At 40.8% G+C, this 18,961-nt stretch overlaps 1 protein-coding gene across 16 annotated transcripts in view; it reads left to right on the plus strand.

Annotated features, from left to right (window-relative positions):
* LOC114659554 (band 4.1-like protein 1) overlaps positions 1 to 18,961 on the plus strand; it is a 357,357-nt gene that overhangs the window by 225,763 nt on the left and 112,633 nt on the right. For all 16 annotated transcript variants that reach the window (XR_007935962.1, XR_007935961.1, XM_051932524.1 and 13 more), the window contains exons 5-9: positions 892 to 934; positions 3,916 to 3,991; positions 4,082 to 4,300; positions 10,383 to 10,470; positions 10,920 to 11,072. Coding sequence is in view for 14 of the 16 variants with exons in the window: in XM_051932524.1 (XP_051788484.1) it covers positions 892 to 934; positions 3,916 to 3,991; positions 4,082 to 4,300; positions 10,383 to 10,470; positions 10,920 to 11,072 (579 nt within the window). In the remaining 2 variants the exon portion in view is untranslated. The remainder of the gene's footprint in view (positions 1 to 891; positions 935 to 3,915; positions 3,992 to 4,081; positions 4,301 to 10,382; positions 10,471 to 10,919; positions 11,073 to 18,961) is intronic.

The raw sequence follows: 18,961 nt of genomic DNA on the forward strand, positions 1-18,961 counted from the left end.
GTCTTCCAGTAACGTCTTATTCGGACACATGTCTTAAACTGTCTACTAACCTCTGGTAGGGTCAGATCCTGGCACCAGAAGTGGTGAGACTGCTGCTGGAGGTGTAAACATGATGTCAGTGTTCCTCCAGCAATCTGTCTTCAGATTTGAATGCAAAAGAGGGATAGCGCTAAATGACAGTGCCGACCTGTGGAATTACAAGTACTGTAGAAGTCTTGAAGATACCCCCCTATCAACACGTGTATGACATGGAACACATAAATGCAATTTATTTGTATACACTGTATGGTTTTGTACATCACATGACCTCCGTCCATTCTTGTCATGAACCCAAATTGACCCACATGACTAACTGGAATGGCTCCACCTGACACTAGTCGCTCGGACCCCTGAGTTTATATGTTAGCGTGGATAGAGCTTTCAAAGCATACAGACTACCTGACGCTTTAGGAAGCGACTCGCCCCTGCTAAAGATTAAAAAGTTGTATGGATTGTGAGAGAAGCATCAACACGTTATATTAAAATGCAAGCTCGAATTATTTTTTGTTCAATCGTCATTCATGAAAAGAAGTCTCACTTTACTTTTTAATTAATACAGGCTGCAATGGTAAACCTCAAATGCATTGATTTGTTTTGACATTAAATTTTAATTCAGGTTGCTAGTACACTTCTCACATCCGGGGAGAAAAATCTCTAATCTACCGGAAAGCGCCTGCAATACGGAATGAATAAATGGCTTAAAATGAGCTGTAAAGCTGGCGCAGTACGCCGGTCAGGTTTGATGCGAGGAGGCTGCTTGTTTTGCTATAATGGCATCTGTCCACCTCAGCTGGACTTGCTGAGTCTGCTGCTTTCTAACAAACTGGCCTTTTTTTGTTTGTTTTTTTGCAGAACTGGTTAGATCCATCAAAGGAGATTAAGAAACAGATCCGCAGTGAGTATCGCCTGTTCATGCTGGCATCTTCCAGAGGGATAAACAAAATGCAACTCGCATGAGACTAGTGGGGCTGTGATTTGCCAAGAATGAAGTTAGAATTGTTGTGAAACTACACTGCTCAAAAAAATGAAGGGAACACTTATATCACACATTGGTTCTCAATGACATATTCAAGTGAAAAATCTTTACTGAGTAATGTGAATTTCCCATTGGGATTAATAAAGTATCTATCTATCTATCTATCTATCTATCTATCTATCTATCTATCTATCTATCTATCTATCTATCTATCTATCTATCTATCTATCTATCTATCTATCTATCTATCTATCTATCTATCTATCTATCTATCTATCTATCTATCTATCTATCTATCTATCTATCTATCTATCTATCTATCTATCTAACTGTAGTACTAGAGTGTTGTACTGTGTTAGCCATTCTAGAGGGTTAGGGTTAGGGATTACATGTTGCCTGAAGAAGGGGCCTGAGTTGCCACGAAAAGTTGTATATTGTAATCTTTTTAGTTAGCCATTAAAAGGAGTCATTTTGCTTGACTTCTCATTACATGAGTAATACTGTGTCATTCATTGAGCTAGTGCAAAATGCTGTAACAACAGTCAATGGAAACCAAAATCACCCACCCACTTGACGGCTGATTCAACATCATGTCGAAAAATCAAAGTCAGAAACTGAAATCATAGGCTGAGCCAACTCACGTGAATTTAATCACGGCAACTCCTAATATGACTTGGTAGTGTGTATGACCGCCACGTGCCTGTATGCACTCCTGACAACATCTGATGAGACAGTGGATAACATCCTGAGGGATCTCCTCCTAGATTTGGATCAGGACATCAGTGAGCTCCTGGGCAGTCTGTGGTGGTACTTGGCAGTATTGGAGGCACCAATACATAACACCCCAGAGGTTCTCAATTGGATTCAAGTCTGGTGAAGGTGCAGGCCAGTCAATGGCATCAATACTTTTGTCATCCTGGAAATGTCTACACACTCTGGCCACATGAGGCTGGGCATCATCCAGAACCAGAAGAAACCCAGTATCCACCGCACCAGTGTAAGGTCTGACTATGGCTCTGAGGTGTTCATCCCAGCACCTAACATCTGTCAGGGTACCATAGTCAATCATGTGGAGGTCAGTGTGACCCTCCAAGGATATGCCTCCCCAGACCATAACTGACCCACCTCCATACTGGTCCTGCTGGAGGATGTTGCAGGCTGCGTAACATTCACCACAGCATCTCCAGACTCTTTCACGTCTATCACATGTGCTCACTGTGAACCTGCTGTCATCTGTGAAAAGAACAGGGCATCAATGGCGGAGCTGGCAATTGTGTATTCTCTTGCAAATGCTAATTAAGCTGCACAATGATGGGCTGCTGTTAGCACAGGTCCTACTAGGGGATGTCGGGCCCTCATGCCACCCTCATGGAGTCTGTTTGTTAGAGGTTGGTCAAACACATGCAGACCACAAGCCAGCTGGAGGTAATTTTCTGGGGCTCTGGCAGAGCTCCTCCTGTTCCTCCTCGTGCAAAGGACCCAATACCAGTCCAGCTTCTGGACTGATGTCCTACTACCACCCTGTCCAGCTCTCCTCTTGAAATGGCCCGTGTCCTGGTATCTCCTCTATGCTCTTGAGACTATGTTGGGAGACGCAGCAAACCTTGCGATAGCATGTATGGATGTGCCATCCTGGAGGAGTTAGACTACCTGGACAACCTGAATCAGCTACAGGTACCGCCTCAAGCTACCAATAGTGACAAGGACACTAGCAAAATGCAAAACTAGAAAAGAATCAGTCAGAAAGGATAAGGAGAGAACAATTGTCTGTGGCCACCATTCCCTTGTTGGGGGTGTCTTGTCGTTGCCCCTCCAAGTCACCTGTTGTCACTTTCATTTGCACCAAAGTGGGTGACGTTGATTCACAATCGCTTCTGCTTCCTAACTGGATAGATTGCTATCCCTAAAACCTCACTGACTTGGCGTTAGACTGTGATGATTAAGTGTTCCCTTCATTTTTTTGAGCAGTGTAGTTAAAAAAATATGGAAAACAGGAAATTGGGGTTGGGAAGAATGTTTTAGCTGTCATTGGTGTGGAAAAATAGGAATTTGAAATTTAGGCTGGGTGAATGTTTTAGCCAAACAGCTTAGTCACTCACGTGGGAAAATGGGAATGTGTAAAATTGGCCTGGGATAAATGACTCCGCTGTCACTGGTGTGGGAAAATGGGAATTCGGAAATTTGGGCTGAGTAAATGACTCCGCTGTCACTGGTGTGGGAAAATGGGAATTCGGAAATTTGGGCTGAGTAAATGACTCTGCTGTCACTGGTGTGGGAAAGCAAGACTGATTAGAATTCCTAATTATAGTACGTGTACAAGGATTTCTCAATTAATAAGCATTTGATTTATGATCTTTTCAACTTGCTCTCCAAATAAATAAAGTACTGGGTGATTTTAGTGGTTGGGGCCCCGAGTTATGAGATATTACGGTGTTAATAATGAAGCAATCCAAACGAAATAAAGATCACAGCGTTTCTGGATAAATGTACGAACATGTGAGACATGGTGCTCTTCAGTTGAGACCGTCAGCGGGCAGAAGAACGTCGCCGTCCGTCTGAACAGGAAATTGCTGCCATCGCTCCTACAAAGCTTGTCGATATGGAGCGCCATGTCGATCTGTGTTAGCAAGAAGAAGGAGGCGACCATTTCCAAAACCGAATGTGATTGGATCGTTTACCCATCTATCAAGTTATGCACTGTATTTATTTCCATTCTATCGCTTCATTATTTTGTGAGTAACACATCATAACTCGGGACACCACCCATTCAAATCTAGCATGTGAGCTGGAGGGCTGGCTTTGGTCTGAGATTTCTGATTTAATCATCAGCAAGGTTTGGTCATTGCCATTATTCTCTCCCATGATTGTTTCAAAAATTCTGATTTTCTGTGTTTCTGTAGCTATGCCTTGGCATTTTGCCTTTGCGGTGAAGTTTTATCCCCCAGATCCTGCCCAGCTCATCGAAGACATCACCAGGTAGGTAACACTTCTCCATCACCTGTCGCTGGGTATCATGTTCACTTCCTTTTTACTTGTTTCATTTCCTTGTCTGATCTGTTTCTTCAGATATTACCTGTGCCTACAGCTCCGGGATGACATCCTCTCAGGACGGCTGCCTTGCTCTTTTGTCACACACGCTTTGCTTGGTTCTTATGCTGTGCAAGCAGAGCTGGGAGACTATGATGCTGACGAACATGGCACAGATTACGTGAGCGATTTCCGCTTTGCACCTAACCAAACTCGTGAACTGGAAGAGAGGGTCATGGAGCTGCATCGCACATATAGGTGAGACGGATACCGTCCATACATCATTGATGTTTTTAGTTTCAGTTTGTGTGAACATACACTGTATTGCTACGTGCACGTGGTCCACAAAAATTCACCGTTACGCACTCTGGTCTGACGATGTTTTCTGTACATTAAAATGTGTCATCTGCTTAACCCAGGGCTTTGACTATGTTTATCTGTACATTTTTCATATATAGTCAGGGAAAGATCTACTTTGAAACTAATGAAGCTTAAGCATCATGGCCCCTAATCCTGGAGGACCCCCAGAAGCAACTTTTAGTTTCATTTGCTTAAAAATGTTGGGTGTCTACTGTATGAGATGGGGTTTTTAAAACTCCTCCACGTAGTGGTTCATTTTTATTTTTAACTAGCTGATTACCCAGTGGCTTCGCTCACTGAGTGCAAGGGAAAAAAATAAAATGCAGTATTTATAAAATAAGTTTGTTAATTACCAATTTTATTTTTCAACAAATAAAGAGCATTTACAATAACATAGAAATCAATATAAACAACATTATTAACATCATTATCATATGAGAATGTAGAGTAATATACAGTATAAGAAGCACATTGCATATAAATATAAATTATTAAACAGTAAAATATTTTGATAAAAGAATTTGAACAACATACGAGAAGTGTAAAAATTATTAAACACTAAATCATTTCGATAAGAGAATTTGAATGACATATAAGAAGCGTATAAATTATTAAACAGTAAAACATTAACATTTAAGAAGTAAAGATACATTACCCAGACTCTTCGGTAGCAGCCGTGGTGCCAAACGATGTCATCTGAAAACACGAATTGTATTTCCTAATGTTCTGTAGAAAATGAGTTGAATGTGGATTTGCGCCAGAAATAAGAGACAACAGCGGTTCAGGTGGATGGCTTAAAGGTGTTAATTTCACCTTGCCGTCTGAACAACACATCCCACGTGATTCAAATTTAAACTTCTTTGCTTGGCAGTACTCACGCACGATGTCCATTTCTCGTATTGTAACTTTTGGATGTAGGCAATAATGTTTTTCAATGTTATAATTGAATCCCTCCATATACAGACCCTGACGCCTGTGTGACGTGGTAGCCTGTGAATACTGCATCTGTCGAATTCGATTCTGTTCAGCACGTTATTCGGGTGTTTGTGAGGCCCTCAATTGTGATTGTCGTATACGTTGATCAGCAAGCCTTCTCTCTCGATCTGCTTCTGTCTCACTTTTTCTGTGTAACCTGACTTTTGTTGTAGATATTGACAGTTCCCCAAGTTCCCCAATAAATTTTTTTTTGGTGGCATTGTGGGTATCTGAAATTTTAAAAAGTGTATTATAATATGTTCTGTGGTCATACGTAATTTACGTTTCAAACGCGATATGTTCTGTGGTCATACGTAATTTCCATTTCAAACGCTCATACATAATTTCCATTTCAAACACGAAAATAATTTAATATATTTAGATTGTCTTGATCTGTCGTGGAACAAACCCATTGAAGAAGATCACAGTGGTACCCTGGCCTTGTTGATGCTTGTGAAGGGGGACCCCATAACAGTTCAAGCTTCAGGGCCATAAAAATGGACTCTATTCAATAAGGGCGTGTACAAAAAGGCGAGCTTCAAAAGGGCGACCTCAATTGAGCGCGGAGCGAATTAAATCAATTGTCCTTGATTATGCTAATAGACTGCACATCGAATATCTACGTGACATTGCACATAATCTACAGCTTCAAGTGTAACACAACAATGAGTAAGAGCAGAAAACTACGAAATATAGAGAGCTTTAGAAATAGTTTGTTAGAAGTTCATACATTAATTAATTGGATGTTTTAATATTCTTGCTTTCACCTTTTTATACGTTCAATCATTGCCTTTATCTAATAAATTTTCTGTAATAATTTTGTTGCGTTTGCCTTTATTCTCTGCGCCCAATTGAGATCGCCCTTTTGAGGCTCGCCTTTTTGTGCGCGCCCTTATTGAAGGATACCATAAAAATGTAGGTCCACCACTGGACACAAGATTTTAAGAGATAGTTCTGACACCGGGGCCAACACATGGATGGCATGTCAATCCATCACATAACAAATTTAACAAATGAGAGGAGACATTTCAGTTCATTGAGCTCCTTTATTTAACTAATAGCTGAGCTTTAAAGGTTCTCATGGTTTCTACTTCAACTCCCTATCTTGGCAGATATTTCCACATCCCTTTGCACGAAGAAGAGCTTCCTGGCTTCAGTCTTAAATGCACTTCCCCTTAATTCCCATTGGTGTCCTTGAGTACGTGATTTACCGTTAAGTGGCAATAATTCTGCTGGATCAACTTTATCATTGCCTTTAAGAATTTTAAATACCTGGATTAGGTCTCCATGTAGTCTCCTCCGGAGGCTCGAGGTTTAATTCTCTGTGTCTGTCACAGTAGGACATGTCCTTAAGTCCCATGATGTACCTGGTTGCTCTCCTCTGCACAGCTTCATGTGCTGTTATGTCTTTCTTGTACCATGGTGATCAAACTGCACACAATACTCCAGAGGTGGTCTTACCAGTGCATTATATAATCTGAGCATAACATCCCTTAACTTACATTAAACAATTTTTATAATATAACCTAACATTTGATTTGACTTTTTAACTGCTTCTGTGCATTGCTTAGTCGATGAAAATGTTGTGTCAACATAAACCCCTAAATCCTTTTTAGAGGTTGCTTCCCATCTCCCAGAGTCACTCAGTTGGGTCTATTTAGATATTTCTTTGGAGGTCCATTGATAGTGCATTTATTTCTAAATTTATCTGTGATATCACTCCTTAAATATCTGACACTGTCTTATCTACATTACAAAATAATAATATTATTATTATTATTATCAGCGTTTAACTTATTCATATTGCCATTGTTCACTCACTTTGAATAATTTTCACCAGGTGCGATTCCCAGCATTGAATAAGTGCAGCAATTCTTTAGATCACTGCTTTGAATCATTAACCCTGTTGATCAACATTTGGCATAACTGGCACTGCATGTGTTCACCTGCTCTGGTTAACTGCTGCCCATGTATCCTTGGCGCTGAATAAAGTGTCACAGCAGATGATTGGCTCTGCCTGGTCTACTCCTATATACTGTGGTGAAGAGTTTCCCACAGAATAAAATGACTCTTTGTGCTTTTAACTTGTGCCCTGTGTCTGTTGTGTTGGGTCTGGGGAGCTGGAGTCCCCCTTACTGTCCATAACAGACATGAAAGATTCTAATTGTTTCTGTGTTTATTATCTTAGGCATATTGTGTTTATCAATACTAATGATATAGCCGAAGATCTGCTTATGGATGCCCGCATTGGACAAGCGTGCGTCTCCTTGAATTGCATATCTAAAATCCTTATACCTCCTGCACTGGATGGTTGATGTGCTTTGTGCATTTGTGTCTCAAATGAAAGACATCGCTTGTGGATTCTTGCTTTTCCAGTTTTCAGTGTGCTGACTTTTGTCTTTTTCCTCATTCATGTGCATCTTTACAGAAATGGATGTAGGGTCTACTCTTTTCCCAACATGTTAATATAAAATGCATCAATTAAGTATAAGTAGGAGGTCCCGTAATTAAAATTCAAGAGGTTGCTCAGCTTAACTTGGCAGTTATTTTTTCCTGTGGTGTCCAAGAAAATCGATGCGCATACAATTTTGGTATTAAATTATGACAAAAACCCTACGAGTCTTCACTTAATCTACAGCAATCCCATGACCACAGACTCATAGAATTCATTGTTGTTTTCCATTGTGGCTTGGTTGAAGAGCCACCTCAGAAGGACTGACAAATAAATGTAGAGTATTACACAGGTACGGAGTAAATTGTTAAATTTGAATACATAATTGGAGGTAAGAAACTCAAAAGTACGGCTTTAGGAGAAGGACCTGGGAGTTGTAGTAGATTCGTCACGTTCAACATCCGGACACTGGGCAGGAGCGATCAAGAAAGCTAGCAGGGTATTAAGTTACATGGCACAATGTGTTGAGTACAAGTCAAAGGAGGTCATGCTTACATTATCTAACACACTGGTGAGGCCTCATCTGGTGTTCTGTGGGCAGTTTTGGTCACCATATTAGAAAAAGACGTAGCAGCGTTGGAGTAAATCCAGAGAATAGCGACCAGGCTGGTTCAAGGACTAAGAGGGATGAGCTACTAGAAGAATTTGAGGAGTTGAACCTTTTCAGTTTACCACATTCACCGCTCAATACCAGTTAACTTGTAGTAGGAGATCTATAGATGGATGCCACCTATGAGTTATTTATCTGCTAAACCCTTGTTGGTCCTATAATGCCAAATTCAGGCATGGGAAATAGAAGTAAACAGAAAATGCAGACTCCATGATGGAACTTTAAATGAAAGAATAATGCGGGAAACATGATTAGCCAAGGAAAAAATGAGCTTGACAGGCCTAGGAGATCACAAGATTGGTACCATACCTTAACCACACTATGTACACAGCGTACATAGAAGCTGCCTGAGTTGTTCGGTGGGGTTAATTTTGTGGATGTCTGGTATTAGTTCTGAGGGAATAAGGAATTATCAGTATCCTGGAGGAAGTCCAAGTGGTGGCCACTGAGAGACTTACTTGTTGTTTGGGGCACACTTTTTCATAAATTCGTTTTTTGTAAAATTCTTATTTTTTCTTACTAGTAAAATGCAGGGACATCTGGTCCTAAAATAAAATGCAAATAAAAAACAATTTAAAGATAAGGAGCTGTTTTGTCCTAGAAGATTATCATTTGGATTATTGGGGACTGTGCTTTTATTATAGTAAGCTTTTCTGATACCCGGTTTCCTGCTACATACATTTTTTTTAAATTTCCAGAACATCTTAGTCTGCATTCCGGTTTTTGCTTGTCCTCTTATTCTTTTTCATAATTCATCAGTTAATCATTTTCTACAATTTGCTTGATGCTCAGCAGGTGCCGCTGCTCTTCATTTTCTTTCCGCCGTTGTGGTCATGTGGTATTTGATCACTGTGCCATAAACACGTGACCACAGGGCACATAAAGTCTAATGTTTAATGATCAGTAAACACAGTACTTATTGTACACTTGATTCTGAATTCCGAACATGTTTTTACCATGTCCTGGAGGATTATCAGTAGATGGGCTTGTGAGAACTGTGCGCTTTATAAAATAATCTTTTCTAGCCATTTGTAAAGTAACCATCAGGTTTCCGCTTCCTACATTTTTTTGAATTTACAGAACATATCAGGCTGTATGCAGTGCTACCTTTTGCTTGTCTGTTTATTTCAGCATTTTGTCTTCTAATCCGTCTTCATTCTTCATCACGTAATCATTTTCTGTGATTTGCTTGATGCTCAGCAGATGTCGCTGTGCTCCAGTTTCCTACTGCCATTATGCTGGTTATCATGTGATTTTTAGAACTCATTGCTGTAAACAGCTGACCGCAGGTCACAGGTTGACGATACCTAAAATATTTGAATTTCCAGAACATATCAGGTGATAACCTTTTAATTAAGACCAAGATAAGATTCTAGCCCCATTAGTTTGAGAGTATCAATCAAGTGACAGACAGATCTTAGTGTTTTATATATAGAAAGAGTAACTGTGCTACCCATCTAAGATGGGCTTAGATCGAAGTAGTCACCATAAATCTCAGTTTTAACATTTGGAGTGCACCATCTATTGGAATTATTTTGTAATGTATGTAGTAATAAAATGCATTGCATTTTTCATTGCAACAGATGGCACGTCACAAACATTTGTAGTAATAATATGCGCTGCATTTTTTTTCCAACAGATGGTGCATTAGAAACATTACAATTGCTTTTACAAATCCAAACTAAACTGAAAATAACAGAGACATAGCAACCAGATGGACACACAGACTCACAAACACAACCATATATTTTAAGACATTTGCAAATCCACCAAATAATCTGACAAAATATTAGATGCTAAATGGGATCATAGCAGCTGGTGTTGAAAACAATCAGAATAGGTGGGATGCACTCAAGGAGCATTTAGCATTTAAGACAAATAATTTTCACTTCTATGTGACTAATGCCTGTTACTGTTCTGAGTGTGACTTTGTGTTCTTTAAGGGGTATGACACCTGCAGAGGCCGAAATCAACTTCCTGGAAAATGCCAAGAAACTTTCCATGTATGGAGTGGACCTGCACCATGCCAAGGTAAAGCAATGGAACAAGTGAACCGCGTAAGCTTTTGTTTAGTAAAAACCTTTTTTGTGTGCAGTAGCATGTCATGTGCACACCATATACATATCAGAATAAACTTGACGATAAACACAGAGAATGGGGAGAGAGATGCTCTTAGGAATGACCTTCATGTATAGTGTGGTGCCACCAGCGTGAGCAAAACAAATATAACTGGCTCTGTGCAATACAGGTGATGTAAAATGAAAGCGTATAGAACTGCAGGTCCTGTGCTCATTGTGGTGTTTGTGAAGTCTTCTGCTTCCACTGGATAATCAAGGATAGTTCATCGATTTGGAGCTGCACGGTCTGAACGTGGAACAGAGAGGCTCATTGTTTTGGTGTCTCTTTTAGTCTAGCTAAAGGGTCACACATTTAACAAAGAGGTTTAATGTATTTATGTGATTCTTTTGACATGTCTACAGGACTCGGAAGGAATTGACATCATGCTAGGTGTGTGCGCCAATGGCCTGCTAATCTATCGAGACCGACTTAGGATTAACCGGTTTGCATGGCCAAAAATCCTCAAGATCTCCTACAAAAGGAGCAACTTCTACATTAAAATTCGTCCAGGAGAGGTGAGTTGGCTCTGTCAAGAATTAGAGTTCAGGTTAGTCCTGAGCTGTGTGTTAGTGTGCTGACTAGATAGATAGATAGATAGATAGATAGATAGATAGATAGATAGATAGATAGATAGATAGATAGATAGATAGATAGATAGATAGATAGATAGATAGATAGATAGATAGATAGATAGATAGATAGATAGATAGATAGATAGATAGATAGATAGATAGAAGTCACTTGTCCGGAAATAATTTCAAGGGGAAAGAAATTATGCAAGCGTATATAAGACTGAACAATATTATCTGCAGAATATTATTATAAGGAGGTGACATTATCAATCTATGACTAAATGGTGTTTGAATTAATTAATAACATGGTAAAGGCACAGCTGTCTTCACTGATATAAACTTGGGGTGGGTTTAAAAATGACAGTGAGAGTCAAGAGGTGGGAGGCTGCAGTGGCTTAAGCCCCGATTTTTCAGTCCCAGATATGCACAAACAATAGCAGCAAGCCCCTGATCTTCTTGCCCATCTTGTACCACTATATATATATATATATATATATATATATATATATATATATATATATATATATATATATAATACTACCTATATATACATATATATATTTATAGACAGTATAATATATCTACTCTATATATATAAATTCCTAAGCCTAAAAGTGCAACAATTTTATGTCACATTTTTATGTCACATTTTTTGTCACGCTTTTAATTCGGGCTTATTTTAAAACCTACATATATATGTTTAATATCATTCTTTTCAGAATTTATCAGACGTCAGTGTGATGTTGTGAGATTTTCAGGTTCTTATTCTGTTTTTAAATTATAAACTAAAAAATATCAAGAACTCACGTCCCGCGAGACGAGACTTTGTGCCAAGAGATTTAACCACACCTGGGGCCGGAACTAAAAGACAAAGAGTAGGACAGCTGCTGTAGAGATGAAGCGCCATGTGAGATGCGGATCACGTGGCACGGCAGCAGCAGCCATCCAGCAGCTGATCGAGCAAAGAGGAGGTAAAAAAAAAAAGGAATTTGTTTCCCATTGTAACACCATTTATGAGGGGGTTTCGGAGGAGCGGCTGCATCTCCTTGGGGTGCATTCAGCCCCCCTCTTCACAACACAAAGTGGGTGGCCCGTAGCACAGGCCGGGGGGTTGGTGAATGAAACGAGCAGGGGGTAAGCCCCCTAATATATACTGTCATATGAAAAAGTTTGGGAACCCCTCTTAATTCTTTGTCCTCATTCCTCGCATTCCTATGATTCCAACGGATATGCCATTTCAATTAAAGAGATTGCAATTCCCAATTCGATTGGCATTTGCAATCACCATCAACAAAGCTCAGGGCCAATCTTTAGAATTGTGCAGTTTAGATCTAGACACGGATTGCTTCTCACATGGACAATTATATGTTGCGTGTTCTAGAGTCGGCAAACCAGACAATTTCTATATCTGCACAGACAATGGAACAACACAAAATATTGTATACCCACAAGCATTGTGAAATTAAACATATTACAAACGTGCGCTTTCTCTTTTTTTTCTTTTCCATTTAACCAGACTGAGCCACAGCAACGTGTGGCCGGGTACAGCTAGTATATATATATATATATATATATATATATATATATATATATATATATATATATACACAGTATATATATACCACTGTCAAGCTTTCCTTGTACCTTTGCCTTCTGCTGTACATTTTCAAGAATTCTTCTAAAGAAGGAACAGATTGTATGTTGCTTTATGGGTCATTTTGGCCAATCTTTATATTATCAACATATATTGACTTGCTTTTTATTAATCTGACATTATAGTTAATTTTTAATAATTGTATAAATTGGGCTGTACTTGTTACAAGGTGGAGTGTTAGACTGTTTGTTTCACTGGAGTTTCGTAATTTAAATCTTGGCAATGATATTAATCTTTTTCCATTGGCCTTCCAAACATGAATCATCCCAACCACAAATGATCTGAACCCATCATTTCACCTCAAGCAAAAAATGCTTTTCATTGCCGGGTGGCTAAAATACCGACAAGTGTGACAAGTGCAGGCACATTAATCTCTAAAGAGTTACATTTGAAAATGACATTTTGTTCAGGTTGGCCGCTTGACAGTTTCTTTGCTCATTTCTTTTTAGTGATTTTAGTCATTTTTATAATCCGCTGGATTTTCCCTCAGCCCCGTCCCATTGCCTGCAGCTCTCCTGTAGCAATTCTCAGCAAGTGTTAGGCTGCTTCAGCCCTAAAAGTTTCAAGAAATGTCTACTTCTGAACGGGCCTGCCGCTTTCCTTTGTACCTTCTTCCGTAGTGGGATTTGCTTCTAAAGATTCTTAAATCAAAGCCTGAACATGAGAAGTTCCTCTTATGAATGAATTGCATTTCTTGATAAAGAGGTATGCAGAATCCTAAAACAAGGAACTGTCTTATTAGGGATCTTCCCTTTTTGCCCAAGCACAGTACCTTTATTTGGATTTAACACTGGCAGCGTCAATCCAAACTAAGATGCAAATCCAGTCAAACCAGTACTTCTGCCACCGACGGCTCTTGACTTCTTCATATAATAATGGAGCCCTACCAAACGCTGTTCTGTTTCCCCTTTCCCAATAATAACAGAACACCACATTTATAAAACTCAAAATGTGCCAATTATATTGAAAACAAAATCAAACACGACAAAGTCTCACAATACACAATGACAAGACAAGCATGGCACAACATAACGACATGAGCTGCAATTTTCAGTTCCAAAGTATTGTTTGTGAGTCAAGGACAGCTCAGTCCATAACCTGGTGAAGCACAGTTAATAGCGAAGTAGAAGATGGAGTCGCTTCATAGAAGGAAAATATCTCATAATCTCATATCACATCTTTCAAGTCAAGTCAAGTCAAGTGGCTTTGTTGTTGTATTATCCATGCATCATATTGCAGCACTCAGTGGAACAAAATAACATTCCGCAGGACCGCAGTGCAACACACACATTAACACCGGACACACCACACCCTGCACACAGTAGCGCATAGTTTGCATGAAAATGTTGGAGTAGGGCGGCACAGTGGCGCAGTGGGTAGCGCTGCTGCCTCGCAGTTGGGAGACCTGGGGACCTGGGTTTGCTTCCCGGGTCCTCCCTGCGTGGAGTTTGCATGTTCTCCCCGTGTCTGCATGGGTTTCCTCCCACAGTCCAAAGACATGCAGGTTAGGTGGATTGGCGATTCTAAATTGGGCCTAGTGTGTGCTTGGTGTGTTTGTGTGTGTCCTGCGGTGGGTTGGCACCCTGGTTCCTGCCTTGTGCCCTGTGTTGGCTGGGATTGGCTCCAGCAGACCCCCGTGACCCTGTGTTCGGATTCAGCGGGTTGGAAAATGGATGGATGGATGTTGGAGTAGGTGGGGAGCTACTGAACATTCGTTTCTTTACCTCTTGCCAGCTCATTCACCTTCAAGGATACTCTGAAAAAACGTACATCAAAATCAGAATTATTCAGATATGGCGACACATTGTGACACATTTAGTAGAAGCTGTTTTTACATATTAAACGGGATGTTAACATTTTGAAAGCCAAACCTTCATTTTCAACAGTTCTGTTTCTATTTTCCTCTATCATTCATCATACTGTACGTAGTGAAATGCTGTCTTTGTTCTACGCAGACAGTCATTGCCAGTGTCCTCTTTTTTTGCAGCCGTTTGTTGGGGAGGTAATATGACAGATAAGAGCACTAAGAGGGCTGGACAAGCTGGTGACGAAGGCCAGCTCGGTGCTCGGCAGGGACTCAATGGGAACTGTTGAGGAAAGGCGCACGGGGAGGAAGGTACAGGCCATCTTTGATAATAGCAGTCACCCTCTCCACCACATATTGGTGGGTCAGAAAAGTAAGCTTAACAGTCGGCTTCTCTCTCTGCGCTGCTGAACAGAAGGCTTTAGAAGATCATCTGTTCCTACTGCTGTGACAATTTATAGCACTGTTGTCTACACAAGTGATTCATGACCTGGTCACCTCTCTACCTTCCAACACTTTAATAATTGACACATTTGGACTTTTCACTATTTAACAATTTTTGTTTATGTTTGTTCTCCTTGTTTTTATAATAATTTTTAACAATTTTTGCTTTGCGCCCTCCTCCACCGTAACCTATCGTCTATGGGGAAAATGTGAACGCTTTAGATTCGTCAAAAAAATTTGATCTCTGGTTTTCAATGGATCTCGACGTTTTAGGGTCCCCTGATACCAAAAACATCAATATGTCAATGATGGGTGTGTGTCTGTCTGTGTGTCACATTCTCCTGAGGAAGGTCTAGAGCTAAATCTGCTGGACAGATAAATACCCAACTCGAAACTTAAGCTTGTTAGGGAGATGACAATGTGCTTATTAGTTTTTGAGCCAAATCGTGCAAGAGAAAGAGGCGCTCTAGAGGAACTGTCAAATACCGTAATTCTGCAATTAATTATGAATTCTTCTCGTTAGTTTCTATTGTCATGACTTTTTTTATGATCCCTTCCCATAGGCTCACCACCTATGGGAAGGGCCAAGGAGGTTGGGTGCAGTGTGAGTTGGGTGGTGGCCGAAGGCGGGGACCTTGGCGGTCTGATCCTGGGCTACAGAAGCTGGCTCTTGGGACGTGGAATGTCACCTCTCTGAAGGGGAAGGAGCCTGAGCTAGTGCGTGAGGTTGCAAGGTTCCGATAGTGGTAGATAATTACTGAAATGTGACAGAATAGTTCAGGTAACTACATTACTGTGGCGCAAAGCCTACTGATGCTCACGTCCAAATTTTTACCGATGTGTTTGAGCAAGTGGATCCTCGAATTTCCCTGAGGGGATGAATAAAATATCTATCTATTGTAGCAGTAGGGGGCGCTAGAGCTCCCTTGAATCCTCAGGTACAACGCCAGCCACGAGGTAAAAGAATAATTATTATTTATTAAATAATAATAGTGTGCACCAAGCACTCTACACTCCACACTACACATATAAATACTAATAATCAATTCTTCAATAACAATAACTAATCACAATACCAATCCTCCTCTCCCAGACACTTCGCCACCCTACCTCCCAGCTCAGCTCAGTGTCTGGGCTTTCCCAGAGTCCTTTTATACCCCCTGACCTGGAGGTGTTCCTGCCTAACAGTCCACAAGTCCTTATTACTTCCGGGTCAGGGTAAAAGTTCTTTTCTTCAACCTGGAAGTACGTCATTTCTCCTGTTCTTGTGACCAGGACGTACTTCCAGGTTATAGGGCACGTAAGAGTCCAACAGCCTCACTACAGCGACTCCCGGTGGTCCCCAAGGTATCCAGCAGGGTTGTGCATAGAAACTACAAAGTCCATGAGGCCCTGCTGGAATTCGGGGTACATCCATGCTGTCGGAAGAGCTCCTCCTGGCAGCCTGAGGGTGAGGGTCAGAAACATTCGCCGGCCATCTATCTATCTATCTATCTATCTATCTATCTATCTATCTATCTATCTATCTATCTATCTGTCTGTCTGTCTGTCTGTCTGTCTGTCTGTCTGTCTGTCTGTCTGTCTGTCTGTCTGTCTGTTGAAGGGTTCACAAATACCATCTAACACTTCTGTCATTATTTCCAACTTTACTAATTCATTGAAAGTCAGGAATGCATCCTCTACAAAATGTTCACTTAAGCCCATATTACATTAGATGGGCTTTGCAGAGATTTTCAGTCATAGCCTTCAGTTGGAGGCAGTCAGCGGCGCACTCCCATGAAGATGCTCACCTAATTCCTAACGGCAAAGACCAGCTAGTCAGTAACCAGCTGTGATAAAATACAAGCTTGATTTTCTCATTTTTGGAGGGGTGGGCTGTGTATGCAGGAGAGCTGACAACCAATGAATGCGCATCCAGAAGTAAAGGGACAGAATGTAGAATAAGGAACACATGTGTTTTGAACTTCTAAAATAGAAGAGAATCTCAGTTGACTGATGTTTCATGTTTTATGCAATAAAATAGAACGAAATAAAGGTTATGACTGTGGCTGAATGTACCTCAGCTATTAACCCTTCGCACGGCGCCGGCTCCTTCGGGCAGCATTGGGGCTGTGAACTCCAGAAACAAAAGAGAAGCTCGTCTGTCTGATGTCTCGTTTGTTACTTATCATAACAGAATTGAAAAAAGAAATTAAGGCAAGGGCGGCATGGTGGCGCAGTGGTAGCGCTGCTGCCTCGCAGTTAGGAGACCCGGGTTCGCTTCCCGGGTCCACCCTGCGTGGAGTTTGCATGTTCTCCCCGTGTCTGCGTGGGTTTCCTCCGGGCGCTCCGGTTTCCTCCCACGGTCCAAAGCATGCAGGTTAGGTGGATTGGTGATTCTAAATTGGCCTTGGTGTGTGGGTGTGTTTGTGTGTGTGTCCTGCGGTGGGTTGGCACCCTGCCCGGGATTGGTTCCCTGCCTTGTGCCCTGTGTTGGCTGGGATTGGCTCCAGCAGACCCCCGTGACCCTGTGTTCGGATTCAGCGGGTTGGAAAATGGATGGATGGATGGAATTAAGGCAAAGATGGATGTTGAACTCATTCCAGCTGTTAACCCTTCATATAAATTGGCTGTCAGAAAAGGGGCTAGCACAAGCACAGTCAGTAAATGTGACATTAACTGCAATTTTCATTCATGTAATTTGATATGGTGCAGCAACAGGATTGGCAACTGTGATCGACAAATAATCGTGTAATGTTGACAATTGGCTTTAATGCTAAATACAGTGGATTCAGAAAGTCTTCAAACTCCTTCACTTTTTTCACATTTTTATCATATTGCACCTTTGTGATAAATTCATTTGAATTTATTTTTTCCCTACTTCAAAATGATAAAGTGAAAACAGGATTTTAGAAATGTTTGACAATGTATTAAAAGTAAAAACTGAAATATCCCATTGACACAATTACTCAGACTCTTTGCTGTAACACCTTATATTTGGCATCCCATTCTATTGATCATTGTTAAGATGTTTCTGCACTATGTTTAGAGTCCACCTTTGTCTATACAAGGTTCCACAATTGACATTATGCATCGGAGCAAAAAACTTTGAGGCTGAAGGAATTGCGCACAGGGCTAAGAAACTGGTTTGTACGGAGGCACAGAACTAGGTATAGCTAAAAACAAATCCTGTTGCATTGAAGATTCCCAAGAGCACAGTGGTCTCCATAATTCTTAAATAGAAGGAGTTTGGGTCAACCATGACTCTTCCTAGCAGTGGTATCCAAGCAATGTGAACAATCATCGAGAAAGGGCCTTGGTTAGAAAGGTGACCAAGAACCTAGTGGCCTCTAGAATCCTTAAATAGAAAGAGTTTGGGACAACCATGACTCTTCCTAGCAGTGGTATCCAAGCAAAGTGAACAATCATGGAGAAAGTGTCTTGGTTAGAGAGGTGACCAAGAACCTAGATGTCTCCCTTGGTTAAAGAGGTGACCAAGAATCTAGTGGTCTCCATTATTCTTAAATAGAAGGAGTTTGGGACAACCAATACTCTTCCTAACAATAGTTGCCCAGGCAAAGTGAGCAATGATAGATAAAGGGAATTGGTTAGAGAGGTGACTAAGAACCTAGTGATCTCAATTATTTTTAAACTAGCCATGTGCGCCCAACTACGTTGTGCGTGTTAAAGTTGTCTGTGAAGGGCTCCCTGTTTAAACGCGGCTGCCAGTCGTGAACTGGGCCCTTCGTCGCACAGCATTATGATTTTTTATAAGGGAAACAAAATTACAAAACAAAACCCTTGGACATTGATTCGATAGGAACGGCCTACTCGGAATCACTGTCCGAATAGTAATTATGTGGTGGTGTAGGAGCATTTCTGCTTCTCTCTGTTCACAGTCCATCTCGTTTTCACGACGCTGTCGTTTCCTCTCACGATCTCTTCTCAACC

The sequence above is a fragment of the Erpetoichthys calabaricus genome, chromosome 10 (genome assembly GCF_900747795.2).
Source record: "Erpetoichthys calabaricus chromosome 10, fErpCal1.3, whole genome shotgun sequence".
In the NCBI taxonomy this organism is placed as follows: domain Eukaryota; kingdom Metazoa; phylum Chordata; class Cladistia; order Polypteriformes; family Polypteridae; genus Erpetoichthys; species Erpetoichthys calabaricus.